This window comes from Tauraco erythrolophus, chromosome 7 (assembly GCF_009769465.1).
Source record: "Tauraco erythrolophus isolate bTauEry1 chromosome 7, bTauEry1.pri, whole genome shotgun sequence".
NCBI lineage: Eukaryota > Metazoa > Chordata > Aves > Musophagiformes > Musophagidae > Tauraco > Tauraco erythrolophus.
Window position 1 is genome coordinate 62,747,108 of NC_141471.1, and position 16,345 is coordinate 62,763,452.

Here is a 16,345-nt window from a genome sequence, read left to right on the forward strand (position 1 = left end):
TTATGATTCACATTCATAATCACAAAACGAAAACATTCTTTCACAGTCCGAGTACTGATTGCAAATGAAATAAACCAGATGAGAAGATAAAATAAAAGATAAATAGGTATCAACATACTTGAAGTCCTCCCTGAGAGTCTGACACACCAACCAACAGTATTCCAAATACTTACCATGAAAAAGGAGCCAATTATCCAAGAACAAGAATAGGATAGCTAGCCACAACGGAATGTTGTTGTGAAGCTACAGAGAAGGAAACCTCATCAGCTGTAACACAGCACCTCATCTGTTAAGTAACTACAGGGCACAGCTAATGACTGACCCTTCATGAACCTTCTTCTGAAGGTCCTCAGAAGGTCTTCTGACCTTCTGCAAGGTCTTCTGAACCTTCCAACAGTAACCTGAGACCCTCGCTATTTCTCATCTTACGCTGTAAGCTCCTTGGGATAAGGACCACTTTGTAGATTTACACTATTCAAGCTCTGGTCCAGAACCTTATGTGTCTACCACAACACAAACACGAAAGAATAACACCTCTCGGCCTGCTGAGCCGTTGAAAGGCAGTCAGCTATTCACTACCAAAAAAATAATCCTCTGACATTTGACTGACCAGAAAGGCACGCACTGCAGTGAGAAGAGTGCTCCCTCTCTCTCAACGTACAACTTTCTCCAATGTGAAATTTCATGACATGCTTTTCGGTAAGACATTAGAGAAGCTTGTTAAGCACACAGGAAAACATGTATAAGCTTGTGCTAGCACATCATAAAGTAAATTCCCGTTCATTTTTGTATTCCTATTTATCTTCAAAGCTAACTGTGTCCCTGACACACAAATAACATCTGTGCACGTGGTAAGTTCCAGCTGGTGGACAATATCATCATTAAATGTCACAACCAAACTCAACATCCTTGGACAAACGCTCTGCAATGAAGATGCAAGTGTAGCATCTTTGCCGGAAACTATAGTTATGAGAACTAAACAATAAGGTAGGAGAAATCTTTTCCTACCTTTCCGCCCCTGGGATAGGACTGTTACTTGAAACAGTGCACGAGGATGCAAAACAGCGCTGAAAGGAGGGATCTGTCGGCACGCTGGCCCTCAGCGAAGCAGGGCTGGTGCCCACAGCGCCGTCGGACATCACCATAGAGTGGTTAATGGCCTCCGTGTAGCTTCGAGACTCTGCAGCAAAGGAAACAAAGTGAAAGTCAAGTTAAAAAACAACTGGCATTTTAACGGACCTTGTACTGAAAGGAGCGTTTATAAAACAATATGGTTTTCTCTTAACGGGATGACAAAGAAGAGTTTTTACTCATTTGAACAGGAACGTTTTATTTCACAAGATTATGTTGATTGCTGAAAACATCCAGCAGGACAAACGACAGAGGGAATAAAGATTAGGGAACCGCACCACTCGAACTTCCATCGCTTCTCCAGGGTACGTTCTCTAGCCCCAGAGATGAGAACAGACCCGTCTGTTCCAAGCTGTTTCGCATTCCGCAGTCCACAGTGTTGATCAGATGTGGCCAGTCAAGCGTCCTGTGTGACCACACGCACTGTCAGCGTGCACCTAAACACCAAAATTATAGAGAACTGGAGCATCAATTCAGCCCCCACTGCTGACTGGGGCAGGGGACCTGGTGGAAAATGACATGGAAAACACTGAGGTATTCAAAACCTTCTTCCCTTCTGTCTTTACCAGTAAGACAGGCTTTTGGGAATCTCAAGCCCCTGAGACCACCGGAAAAATATAGATCAAGGACAACACCCTTGGTGGAGGAGGACCAAGCCAAGGAGCACTTACACAAACTGGACATACGTAGGTCCACTGGGGCCTGACGGGTTGCACCCACAAGAGATGGGTGAGCTGGCTGATATCACTGAAAGGACACTCTCCATAATCTTTAAAAGGTCACAACAACTGGGGGAAATTCCTGAAGACTGGAAAGAAGCAAGTGTCACTCCTGTCTTCAAGAAGGACGTGAAGGATAATCTGGGGAACTGAATGCTTGGCTAGCCTAATCTCAGTCTCTGGGAAGGTGATGCAGCAACTAACCCTGGAAACCATTTCCAAACACATGAAAGAAAAGATGACAGAGTTGTCAGCATGGATTTATGAAGGGGAAATCATGCTTATCCACCCTGATAGCCTTCTTCAGTGAACTAACTAGCTTAGTGGCTAAGGGAAGAGCAGTAGATGTCGCTTATCTTGACTTCAGTAAGGCTTTTATCACGGTCTCCCGTAACACCCTCACAACATGCTGGAAAGCATGGGTTAGACAAGCAGACGGTGAGGTGGACTGAAAACTGGCTGACTGGCTGTGCCCAGAGGCTTGTGAGCAGCTGCACCACGTCCACTAGGAGGGAAGCCACTAGCATTACACCCCAGGGATTGGTACCAGGGCCAATGCTGTTAAACGCCATCACTAGCAACCTGGGTGATGGGATAAAGTTTCATCAGCAAGGTTGCAAACAACAGAAGACTGTGAGGAGCGACTGATAAACCAGATGGCTGTGTTGCCATTTACAAGTGGGAGAACGGGGCCAAGAAGAATCTGAAGAAGTTCAGCAAGGGGAAATGCAAACTCCTGCCCCTCGGAAAGAATAATCCCAGGCACCAGTATGTGCTGAGGGCCAAGTGGCTGGAAGACAGCTCTGCAGAGAAGGACCTGGAGGTTCTGATGGACAGCAAGCTGACCACGAGCCAGCAATGCAACCTCATGACAAAGGTGGTCAACATACGTGTCCTGGCTGCTTCAGAAAGAGCATTGCCAGCAGGTCAAGGGAGGTGATCATTCCTCCTTCCTCTCGGCTTAGCACTAATGAGGGCACTAATGGAGCTCTGTGCCCATTTCTGGCCTTCCCGGTACCAGAGAGACATGGACTTGCTTGAGCAAGTCCAACACAAGGCCACAAAGATGCCTGCAGCATCACTGGGACTGGAGCACCTTTCAGAGGAGCAGGGGCTGAGAAGAGCTGGTACTGTTCAGGCGGAAGAAGAGAAGGCTCAGAGGTGTTATAGAATCATAGAATCATAGAATCGTTAGGGCTGGAAGGGACCTTCAAAGGTCATCTAGTCCAACCCCCCTGCAAGGAACAGGGATATCTCCAACTAGATCAGGTTGCTCAGGGCCTCATCCAACCGGGCCTTGAACGTCTCCAGGGATGGAGCATCCACCACCTCTCTGGGCAACCTGTTCCAGTGTTCTACAACTCTCATGGTAAAAAATTTTTTCCTAATATCCAATCTGAATCTACCTCCCTCTATTTTAAAACCATTACCCCTTGTCCTATCACAACTGGCCCTCCTGAACAGCCTCTCCCCATCTTTCTTGTAGGCCCCCTTGAGGTACTGGAAGACCGCTATAAGGTCACCCCGGAGCCTCCTCTTCTCCAGGCTGAACAGCCCCAACTCTTTCAGCCTGTCCTCATAGGAAAGGTGCTCCAGCCCTCTTATCATCTTCGTGGCCCTCCTCTGGACCCTCTCCAACTGGTCCATGTCCTTCTTATGTTGGGGACTCCAGAACTGGACGCAGTACTCCAGGTGAGGTCTCACGAGGGCAGAGTAGAGGGGGAGAATCACCTCCCTCGACCTGCTGGCCACGCTCCTCTTGATGCAGCCCAGGACGCGGTTGGCCTTCTGGGCCGCAAGAGCACATTGCCGGCTCATATTGAGCTTCTCGTCCACCAGTACTCCCAAGTCCTTCTCCTCAGGGCTGCTCACGATCCATTCTCCGCCCAGTCTGTATTTGTGCCTGGGATTGCCATGACCCAGATGTAGGACCTTGCACTTGGCCTGGTTAAACTTCATGAGGTTGGTACGGGCCGCCCACCTCTCCAGCCTGTCGAGGTCCCTCTGGATGGCATCCCTCCCTTCCAGCGTGTCGACGGCACCACACAGCTTGGTGTCATCGGCGAACTTGCTGAGGGTGCACTCCATGCCACTGTCCACGTCACCGACAAAGATGTTGAAGAGGGCCGGGCCCAACACGGACCCCTGAGGGACGCCACTCGTGACCAGTCTCCACATGGACATCGAGCCGTTGACCACTACTCTCTGAGTACGGCCATTGAGCCAATTCCTTATCCACCGAGTGGTCCATCCATCAAACCCATGCCTCTCTAGTTTAGAGAGAAGAATGTCGTGCGGGACAGTGTCAAAAGCTTTGCACAAGTCCAGGTAGATGACATCCGTTGGTCGACCCTTGTCCACCGATGCTGTCACCCCATCATAAAAGGCCACCAAGTTGGTCAGGCACGATCTGCCTTTGGTGAAGCCATGTTGGCTGTCACCCACCACCTCCTTGCTCTCCATGTGCCTTAGCATGGTTCCCAGGAGAATCTGCTCCATGACCTTGCCAGGCACAGAGGTGAGGCTGACCGGCCTGTAGTTGCCCGAGTCCTCCTTGTTCCCCTTTTTAAAAATGGGGGTTATGTTCCCTCTCTTCCAGTCATCGGGGACCTCGCCAGACCGCCACGACTTCTCAAATACAATGGCCAGTGGCTTGGCAACTTTATCCGCCAGTTCCTTCAGGACCCGTGGATGGATGTCATCAGGTCCCATGGACTTGTGCACCTTCAAGTTCCTCAGATGTTCCCGAACCTGCTCTTCAAGTACAGTGGGCGGTGGTTCATCCTCACAGTCCCTGTTAGTTCTTTCCACAGCTTGGGTGGTAAGACAAGAGGCTTTATCAGTGAAGACTGAGGCAAAAAATTCATTGAGTACCTCAGCCTTCTCTATGTCGCGGGTGACCAGAGCACCAGTATCCTTCCGGAGGGGGCCTACATTCTCCTTGGACTTCCTTTTGTCCCCTACATACCTATAGAAGCATTTCTTATTATCATCACTTGTATAAAAACCTGGTGGGAAGGAACGAAGATGAGGGAGTCAGTCTTCTCTCACTCTTCTGCTCCCATGAGGAGAAACGGACAGGACTGGGTTTGAAAAGCAGCTGAGTAACACAGAGCAGCACGGGGTTGAGCTACCAGTACTGCTACACATTTCAGGCGTGACTTTGTTCACACCACACAGACACACAAGTAAAGCAACTGTACACTTTTCTTTTCTAGTAGCCTGCAAATAGCATCGGAGTAATTGGATTTTAAATTAATTCAAGTCAGAACTATGTTCAACTTCATTATACTGGACAAAAATACTACGTGATATAGTTAAAACAGACACGTTTGGATGAGGAATAACGTGGATGCTATTACCGAAGAGCTTTATACAGGAACAGTTTAATCCTCTTCTTTACAGGTACATTTTAATAACCAGTCAAGCTGTAATGAGGATTACATTTAATTATTCTGGTATAGCCTAAAGCAATCCAGCATCTATTCACATAAGCAACGGGCTATTTTCAACCACAGAAAAAGCCAGGCACTAAGACACTGCAAATGCCTGCGCACCTGAATAGTTCCATTGACCTCAACGCTTGCAGGACTGGAACCCAGTAAGACCATTACAGATGAAACAATCTCTACTTGCTGTCTCTTGAGTAGATACACTCGAAAGATTGAGGGAGAAAAAACACACAAGTTACTGAACAATTCCAGTCCTACAAAGAGTTAAACTGGTGTTAATACATCTTTTCCATCGGGAAATCTTTCTAATGTCAAAAGGAGGAAGGTTCTCATTATTTCTGTGGGCACCACTGAAACAAGTCTAAATAAATCCTCTTTTCCCTTCAAGTCAGGGCAGAGCCTGGCTCTGCTATTATTTGGATGAGGAGGGTGCAAGGTACTTAAAAGCCATGCCTGAGATAAGAAAACCTGCAAATCAGTGCCCTGACTGAAACCCATTTGAATTCCTCACATAGCACACATACTGTACCGGGAAGAAAACATTTAATGGGATGAGGGAAACACCAGAAAACTGCTTCAACTACAAAATTGCTGCTACTACATCCGTGCCAGCCATAAAAGCAAACTTTAAGGAAATACTGCAGAAACGCGTGTGGTGTGGAACAGCTGGAGAAACTCGAATCTGTTATCCACCTGATAGATCAGATGTATTATAGACATTCCGATACTGGTGCGGACAGTCAGAAAAAGATGGCTCCATAAACCCATGATTTAGGCCATGTTCCTACTGAAATCAACGGCACTGGTGTACGCAAGTACTATAGAGGTTAACTGCCCAATTATTATTCATGTTGAGCCTCGAGCGATGATTTCGATACATACGAATATACATACGAATATATTACAATAATACGGTAATATTACTTTGTCTTAATGATTATCTAAGAAAAAGCCCATCAGTTGAAGGCAGGTTGGGTCACACCAACGTTGCACATCTGGAGCCTCCCAGGAACACCCTCCCGCCAGGCTAAGGGCAGACACACCTACAGAGAGCAGCACCTGGGAGATGGAGGTACCATAAGCGCAACAGACATCACGCCAACCTGCAGATGCTTCCCAGTTCAGGTGGAGATGACTCTTGCTACTGTATGGGGAAGGTTAATGCACTCCCAGCAGGCACGGGAATTATGACCACGAGCTTAATGCCGTATCCATGCCTGTTTTCTGGCCTCTATGTCTGTTCCCCTGCCACCAGACTTCTCCCACTCTAACGCAGTCTCAGCTACATGCACAAGAGATCATCTTAAAGCAAAGTCCTCTCCTTCCCCCACCAGTAACAGCACTTGCTTGAAGAAATGGACCAAGACTTGATTTTTCCCTGTTTCAGGCCTTGGGCTGTTGCTGTTACCAGCAGAACACCAAACGCAGGGGGAGGGAAGACCACTGTCACGCTGTCACGTTCCCAGAGGAAACTTTTCTGTTGGTAGCAAATTTTCAGAGGTGTAAAATACTCAAGTGAGAGTGAAAAGCCACTGGCACGTAACCTGCAGGAAGAACGCAAACTTTGCACAGCTCCTCCCAGCCTAGAAACAAGTGTATCTGAAAGGCACTTCCCATGAAAGCAGCTTTGTTATATTCCAATTAAAAACCAGCTCACTGAATATTTCAGCTATGTCCTCTCTATTGTCTGATGCAGAGTGCACACTCACCCCATCAGCTGTTAACCCTTTAGCTCACAGAATTGTTAACTCAGTGCAATCTCAAGTTTCTACAGGATTTCTGTATGCGTGGCACGAACTGCCCTGGCATGTTTGCGTTGGTGCTTCTTGCCGCAGGCCCCTACTGAACCTACACCATTACATCTGTGAGGAGAACACTGACCACATGAAAGGTGCAGCTCCCTACTTCAAGAAGTGACACGACAAAACCAGGATCATTCATGTCTCTTCATGCACCCTGGTCAGACCTGTGTATCTACACCTGCTATCACTGATCATCAACGTTACAGGCAGAACCTAACAGAGAGGGACTCTTTGCATCACACACTGCGGAAAAGTGACATTCAGGGAAGAAAACAAGTACTATTGCGCCCACACAAAAGGCAGAAAAATATCCAGTCTGCTCTTCTACTGTCTCACTTGGCAGCAAAGGTCAAAATAAAAGCTGCAAGCTTCTTTCAGTTGCAAGAAGAAACTCCTGGATGTGCCTCGTCCACAGGTACATAAAGTAAGATGCTATAGATTGATTTGTATTTTAATCCTCTAAATCTGTTAAAACAAAAAAGAAAAAGGAACCCTGAAAAAAAAAATCCACCAAAAAACCCAGAGTGGCTTAACTCACGTCATGGTCCAGATATGCAAAAATATTCCTTTTCCTCTTTCTTGTTGCAGCTGAAGGGCAAAATCACCTCACAGCTTTGGAGACGATTGTCCAACAATGCCAGGGAAGTGAAAGGAGCAATCATTACACTTTCATACCTTGTGTTTTAGCAGCTTCTCATACATTCCCGTCTTTCTAGTCCTTTTTGTGAGAAGATAATAGCTAACAACACTTCAGCAAGGGCAATGTTGACAGAAAGATTAGTTGGAAAAACCATAGTTTCAAAGAAAAAATTGGAGCAAGGAAGAGAGCTTCAGTGGAGGAGGGGTACTGACATGCAACATCCAATAGCAGCTAACTGGGGTGGACGAAGTGAAAAGGAGCCCACAATTTCAGCTGCACAGTGCACGTATGGAGTAGCAGAGGCTGTTGCTACTGAGTAAGGCCAGAAACCCTGGAATCAGTGATTTCATAACACAGGGACTTGGCTCCGTGGCAGAAGAGTCCCTCCAGCAGCGACAGTGCTAACAAGAGAACTGGCAGTGGCAGAGTTAAGGAGGTCCTCAGCAACCTCTACAGAGCTCATGGAGAAGGCCAGAATTAAAAACTTTGCACAAGGAGAAAGGAGGCAGCAAGGTGGCCCCTCTGAACCAGTTTACAAACCAACACCTTTCCAAGTCCATTAGCATTTATAAGGTTCTTATGGGGTAGTCATCCTTTCCAAGTCCATTAGCATTTATAAGGTTCTTACAGGGTAGTCATCTTCCCTGTCGCTCGCTCTCCTGCTTTTCCGAACGCTAAGGCACCAAAATGAGTGAGAGACGCTGAGAAAACGCTGAAACTCTCTCTTGCTTTCAGGCAGTCTGCAAATTACTGACTTTACTGAAACGTCGACCTTTTACACTTGCTATACTCTGCTTCCAATTTCACAAAAATACAGTGAGCCAAATTATTCCCTTCCATGAAACCCATCAACTTTAGTCCCACTGCTCCTTCCTTTCCATAGACTATGTGAAATCAGTGAAAGATGCTTTAAGATCTTGACTTCTATAATTTCAGCTGCCAGGGAAGGGACTAACTTTATTACCTCTTTTGCATAGCATACGCTATCCCTTCCAACACAAGTTGTTCCACCTCTCGTTCAGGGCTGAACTGCCCTGGGATGTGGCTGCTAGCCAGCTTCCACCACTGCTTCTCAAGTGCTTCAAAGAGCTCTGAGAACAACAGATAATTTACTCTTTCTGTTGGTGGAGAAGAGCTAAAACAAGTAAGCTGACCTAAGCCACACGCACTGAAAGCAAAACCCCCAAAGACCCCAGGCAGCGACAAAACACCTTCCTGTTCATTGTCCTCAAGAAGTTAATCGCTTTATGCTCTTTGCATTTCTGATAGGAGAGATTTGGAGGGTTTATATTTTAGAAAAAAAGGTATCTGTTAATGTCATGGTTTGATGTGGAGGGGGTGGGGGTTCTGGTGGCAGGAGAGGGGTTTTTTGGTCCCTGTGACCTCCCCGGTTTTGGAACCGGGTTAGGCTTAGTTCTGGCCACCAGATCAGACTGCCATCCCCCTCGGGGTTGAGCCAATAGGGCGCCTCTGCGAATTGCCCTATTTAAGTCAGGACAAAGGGACCAGAAAAGGTGCTTTGCCCAGGATCGAGCAGAGAAGGGAGGAGGGCACTGCCCCCGCTCCCTGGCTCCCGGCCGGGCAGCTGCCTGCGTCGGGCCGGCACTGCCCACGGAGAATGGCAGCGGCAGAGCCAGCTGGGGAACTCGGGGGCACCCCACTCCCGGGGTGCCCACTGGGCTGAGTTCACCTGGAGAGGACTGAGATCTGAGAGAAACAGCCGCATCGACAGCAGGTCAGTGAGGATGGAGCGGGAGGAGGTGCCGGAGCCGAGTTTCCCCTGCGGCTGATGGTGAGATAGCAGGCGGCCCCCCTGCAACCAGGACGGCCTCGGTGGAGCAGAGACCCACTCGCAGCCCGTGGGGAGAAGATGCCTGAGCCTGAGGATGGTCGTGTTGGGACGCACGACAAGGCAGAAAGGCATCTGGAGTCTGCGTGACGACCCACGCCGGAGCGAGTGGCTACAGCTCCCTAAGTACCCGAGACTGTGGTAAAGCCCACACCGGAGCAATCTGTGGGGAAGGATTGTGGGCTGGACTCACGTTGGAGAAGTTTGTGGATTTTTCCTCATGGGTAGCGGATCCATTGGAGCAGGGGAAAAGGGTGTAAGGACTCCTTCTCCTTTAAGAAAGAAGCAGCAGTAACAGCACGGAATGAACTGACCTGCACTCCCCCAGTCCCTGCCCCCTGTGCTGCTGGGGGGAGGAGGTAGAGCCGGGAGTAAAAGGAAGGTGGGGGGGGGAAGGTGTCGGTTTTAAGATCTGGTTTTGTTTCTTTCTGTCCTCTCAAGTAATCAGTTTTTGTTTCCCTTTGTCCTTCTAAGTAATCATTAATAAACTGTTTTGCTTTGAGAAAAGCTCTGCCTGTTTTGCCCAGGACCATGGTTGGTGGGTGCTCCCTCTGTTCTTGTCTCAACCCTCAGTCCCTTTGGTTTTTTTTTTCCTCTCCTCTCTACTTTACTGGAGAGGGAGAGACTGTGTGAGTTTTAGTTGCTGGATCAGCCTAAAACCACGACAGTTAAGAAACTTTCCAAATAACAACTTGTAAACGGAGATAACGATTGTCATCGTTAGCTTACCAAAACCTGCAGCTACCAAATGCTGAATCAGCACCTTGCAATCTGGCCTACCATAGTCACCAAGCCATATAAAGTCTTCACTGCCTCAGAGCAAGCATAAAAGTCTGCAACATTTTCTACAAGCATATTTTATAAATTAACTGGATTTTATGCTATAAGATTAGCTGGCTATTTTACTGACTTTGACTATAGCAACAGAACCCCTGCTTTTACCAGTATTTTTTCAAAACTCTGATTTATTTAGAGAAAAAATATAATCCTAAAACCCTAACACAGTTTTTATTTGCTTTTTACTTCACCTTAGACAGCAAAAACAAAGACATACTAACTAGAGCATAAAGATCCTGTTTTGCTCAGATTAACTCCCCCTCCCACAACTGAGTATTATCAATTCACCAGAAATTTAGAAATCCACCTTTTCAGTTTTCTTAAGAAAGCCTGAGAACTTAAAATAAGGGTTAATGTCCATACCAATGATTCTGCTTCACTGAACCACACTGATAACTAGAAAAGGGATAATATTAAGCCCATCTTTAAGACTGGCAATAACGAGTATAAGGACCCCGGTGTACTTGAGGACTGGACCAACAGAAATTTGATTTAAGATTAATAGGAAATAAAAAAAACCCAACAGTTTTAGGCCACCAGTTCAGGAACACGAGAAACTGGAAGGGATCCAGTGGAAGGTGACGAAGTTAACATCTCTTCCAACTGAAAGAGGAAGAATTTCAATGAGACCTAAGGAAGAAAGTTTTTACATTGAGGGTGGTGAGGCACTGGCACAGGTTGCCCAGAGAATGTGTAGATGCCCCATCCCTGGAAGTGTTCAGGGCCAGGTTGGATGAGGCTTTGAGCAACCTGGTGTAGTGGAGGGTGTCCCTGCCCATGGCAGGGGAGTTGGAACTGGATGATCTTTGAGGTCCCTTCCAACCCAAACTGTTCTGTGGTTCTAAATGATTCTATGATTCTATGACCAGGGGCCTTGCTCACACAACCCACAATGACAGATGATGGAGCTGGGATTGTTTAGTCCGGAAAAGAAAAGCAACTAGGTGAGGAATCTAAAAGTGACCTGAAACTACTAGAAGAGGGTCTCAACCAGAAGAGACAACAGAGCCAAATTCTTCTCAGTAGTGAAACAAAAAGCTCTTCAGAAATTCTCACTAGAAATCAGAACGAGCTTTGTCGCTATGGGCACTGCAACACTGGAAGAGGTTAACCAGAGCTGTGGTGAAATCTCCATCAGGAGGAGTTTTCCTGACTCAGAAAAGCAGGATCCAATACTTGTGATGCTACTGTTCTGAGACACAGGTTGGGCTACACACCCCCAGAGGTGCTTCCCAAATATCACTTCTCTTTTTCTACGGTAACACTAATTTCCTCATGCAGAAGAGCTCAACGCAGTCATTTCGCAACTTTTTAAGTTGCACACCCCATCAATAAATTTTTGAACACACATCCCCAATATATTTATTTAATTATGAATTGTATATATGTACTACTGAAGTTCTAATATTTTCTTCCCACACCCCAACAGATCATCCTGTGCATCACTTGGGGTGCACACACTCCACTTTGGAGACCACTGATCTAACACACTGACAGAAAAAAAGGGCATGCAGTTAAGGGATAAATCAGGGGGGTTTAGGGTTTCGGGGTTTTTTTATGTGTTTGGTTTTGTTTTGTTTTTAAATGGATGGAACAGGGGCAGCTTCTCTGTTGGCCTGGAATCTATTGGTTTTTATGCAAATCCATAAACTTTTCTTCACAATCACCTGCGTTCCTTCAGAAGGAGAACATGAGCCAAAATCATGCACTACCACAGAGGCACCCGCAGCTCCCCCACTTTAAAAAAAAAAACAAAACAGTAGAAAACAGATATAATATAACAAGTTTTTTTTCATGCTTGTGAAGGAAAAGACAAAGTTACTATTGCTTGAAGAAGATTCTGCTAACGCCTGTTTGAGTGGATCAACTCTCTCACAAGCAACCGCAACCAATTCAGTTGAGCTGAACCTGGAGAAGCTATGAAGATGGTGGCCCTACCATCCACATACCAACCTCTCTGCACTAGGAAGGTCACCTTCAGTTGCTTCATGAAACAGGATGGAGCAGGATCTCAGTGGAGTACGTATTACATGCTTGGCTCTTACAGAAAACACGACAATGTGGCATCTGACATTCTAGGAAATAAATCAGCAAATCTGAAGAGGTGGTAAAGCATTTCTGAGACATTTATTTGGTGGAAGAAATAACACATTCAACAGTCAGAAGCCCAAACTGCTAGTAATTAGAGGTAAGCCACACTGCAGTACTGAAGGCTTCTAACTTCATGTCATGATTTCTTGTGTGCATTTAGAAAGCGCTCAATGTGTTGTGGGAACCTTTCAAATGTATTTAGAATCAAAAAAAAAAAAAAAAAAATGTTCTTGCCATATGCCTAAAGAGGGCTGTAAATCCTCCATGCTGCCCCTTGAGGAAACACCCTTGGCACAGCAGCCCTCCCCAGCAAGCTCTGGGTGAGCAAAGCTGGAGCTTCGCCACCTCCACGGGAGATTCTGGCCCACTGGCAGGATGTACGACCAGAGCGGGTGCACCCTGCCATGCTCCTGTGTCCCAGCAGCTCCTCGCTCCCATAACTGCCCACAGAGGCTCCCACCAGTGACAAATGCAGCCTCTGAAGCTGTGCCAGGGGTCAGCTTATCTCCAGGCAACCCTAGTATCAGGGAATTAATTGCACTTAACCCCTGCCCCTGTCTGTCCAGGGATAAGTATCAAAAGGATGGTTTACCAGACCCCACTTTCCCCACCCACAGGCCCTGCCCTGAAGATTGTCCTATCCAGCCTCTTGTCCACTGAGGAAATGGCCATTCCGTTGACAGACCCTTATTACAGTCGCTTGGTATTGTGCATTCATTCAAAAATACCAAAATGCAACATTTGCTGAACAGAATTTGCAATACAGCATCTTCAAAGCAGTAGCATTCTTATCGCGCTTTTCTGATGGACTTTCTTATACTAATTTGTTTTATTTTCCCAAATAGTCCCAGAAAAACAAAAGAAAAAAAGAAACAAACTTCCCCGGGGACTAAAGCAATCAATTGCACATGTCTTCTCATGTATTTTAAAAGATCTTGCAGATGCTCTGCTGTTGACTTTAAGCATAGCTTTGCTGTCTTAGGAATGCAAATCGGCTGCGGAGGCATCTCCCCAAGCCATGGGGGTCACATGCAAACATAAAACGTGACATTTATTAAAACACTCTTCAGGAGAGAGCCACTGTCAGTCCATAATGCACAAACAAGAGCACTACTATTCTGCCATCAAGTACACCAGGTCGTCCACTGCTGAACAAAACCAAATCCACCAAAACACGTAGAATATAATTATTAGCATGCCAGCGCTACGTTTTCACAGCAAATTAGTTAAGTGACTTTAGAGACAGACAACTCCATTCTTATCGTGGGTTATCTCATAATGGAATTCCAGATATTCACACTGCTGAACACAACAACCTTCATCAAATTGTAAAATTAAATTGCAGTAGTTTTAAGAGGGGAAAAAACACCCCTAGGAATCAGAAGTGTACAAATTGGCACCTTCAAAATTAATAGCACTACTTTTTCAGGCAGAATCCCTTGAAAGATCAAGCAACTTTCAAGAAAAGAAAGAGTAAAACGTCTGCCCTGTGCTCCAAAGTTCATCAGCTATTAAAATTACCTGATACACGGGAGATGCAGGTCTGGGTTGTCTGTGCTGAACTGGAACATGCAACTGATGTCTCAAGACAGATCCACTGCAAAGCCAATGCAAAGGGGGCAAGGGTGGGGGTCGGGGAGGCAAACTGGAGCAAATACTGGGTGAACAAAGACAGGTCTGACTTCCTGGCGTTCCCGGAAAGCGAGGACCGAGACCCACCAGTGAAATTTTCAGTTCTGTGGAATGACCCTATCTACTCTTCCTAAGGCAAAGAAGAGGGAAAGAGGGAGTTTGAACCCCTCTTTTCCTATCTCAGTCCAGTTCCCTGGTGCCACCGGGTACCAGAGAGATCCAAGTACGCAGCTTTTGATGTCTGAAGAGTACTCACCTAGTAGGAGGAATGGAAGCAACCAAATTGATGTTTGGACCTTCTACCAAGAGTCTCATTTTGGTCCTGCTCTTCTACTGTCAGAAAAATTCTACCTAAATGTGACCTTCTTCAACCTTTTCACACTTTTCTGGAGTCACCTGCCTGTAACCAGTGGTGGAACCCAGCCTCAACACCAAAAGCAAGGGCTGCTTTTTAGTTTTGAAGTAGTGTACCTAAACCATTTTCATTTTAAACCCACAAAAGGAACGGATTTTTCAGAAGCTTCTTTTAATAATCTGGAATTGAAACAGGTAAAACCCAACTCAGTCCAGTTTATCTTTGGTGTTGCTCAGTACCATGTAACAGGACTGAGAAGTGACGTTATTAGGTGTTTTCTTGGTCTGTCTCTTAGGAACTGCGATTCAGGGACTCTCCTTTTAGGGTTGCAGTCCTTACTGAACAGAAAAATTGTTTGCATTAAGGCCGTAAGAACTGGGCTCTTTAAAGCATTCCGGTGTATCCTGCGCAGCACGCTATGCAATAGTTGGCTGCTCTAAGGCTGGATTATACTTTGATGGAAAATTCAGATCTGGAGTAAGAAAGCCAGAATATTTTATACGTGCTGCCTGAATTAGAAGAATTACTCTGCCGGCGCTAGTGGCACAACACACTGGTTTTCTCATTAAGCAGGAAAACTATGTGATATTCCTCGTTCGGGAAAGACTTATGTTTACAAAGTCAGTTCATTCTTCGTGCTTTTAAAAGGAAACGTAAGGCTGTTAGAGCGTTACTAGAAGCTCCTCGAGGGAGGAAAAAGAATCAGCCTGGACAAAGACAAAGTTTTTGTACGTAGGCAGCAATGACGGATGTTCTAGGCAGCCCTCGTTTCTTCTACTTCGAAATAAAAAAAAAACAAACACAAAACACCATACACAAAAGCTCAGAAGTCTTCCTCAGCAGAAAAATAACCCCACAAAGCTCGTGAACCCGACCCTACGCCCTCGGGGGAAAAAAAAAAAAACAACAAACAAAACCAACAAACTTCATCCTGACAAAATTCCTTCTCCGCGAAGCTTTTCGGTTCCTCTGCGGACTCTAAATGTTGCTACACAAGCGCACAAGTCATCATCCTGCCCCGCGGCTTTTTTTCCCCAGGGTCTGCAAGCAAAGCAGCTCCCCTCCCCGCCCCCCAAAAAAACCCAACAAAAAACCGCTCCCGGGGGGGGTTTCAGACTGTGGAAAACGCGCGTACACACACACACACAAAAAAAAAAAAAAAAAAAGAGGGAGAGGGAGGGCAGGAAACCGAGAACCCACCTATGGAAGCCATCGGGAGAGAAGCTCTCCGGCGGAGCAGGGGCCGTGCGAGATCTGCGTCCTCCCCCGCCGAGCCGCCGCATGCTGCGGGCAGCCCGCGGGAGCGGCGCGGCCCGGGAAAAGCCCTTTCCCGCCGCCGCCAGCTCCGCTACCGTCCGCTCTCCCCCGCGCCTGAGCGCTTCAGCGCCAAGAGGCCGCCGGCATCGGCGGCGACCGCGAACCCGCTCTTCAGCCGGACTGCCCGGTCACAGCATTCCGGCTCTGCTGACTCCACCTCATTCCAATTTGAATCCCACCCCCACCCCCGCGGCTCTCCCCGCGCACGCCCGGCGCCGCTCCCAGCGCATCATCCGCTGGGTGCCGGGATGCGCGGGGGCACCTCGGGGAGTATTAGCTCGCTGCCCCTCTCGCACTCCCGGCACACGAGCCGCAGCCTGTTTTTTTCGGGTTTTGGTTCCTTTAAGCAGATGCCCAGTTCCCCCAGCACCTCGTTCGACCTCATGGATTCGTGTCTTTGAAGAGACACAGGACACGGAACTGAGAAGCGACAGATCACAGAATCATGGAATGGTTTGGGTTGGAAGGGACCACAAAGACCATCCAGTTCCAACCCCCCTGCCATGGGCAGGGACACCCT

At 47.1% G+C, this 16,345-nt stretch overlaps 1 protein-coding gene across 5 annotated transcripts in view; it reads right to left on the reverse strand.

The window, feature by feature from the left end:
* Positions 1-16,345, reverse strand: part of TNS3 (tensin 3) — a 251,267-nt gene that overhangs the window by 19,183 nt on the left and 215,739 nt on the right. For all 5 annotated transcript variants that reach the window (XM_086614502.1, XM_086614501.1, XM_086614505.1 and 2 more), the window contains one exon: positions 1,009-1,180. In XM_086614502.1, coding sequence (XP_086470628.1) covers positions 1,009-1,180 — 172 coding nt within the window. The remainder of the gene's footprint in view (positions 1-1,008; positions 1,181-16,345) is intronic.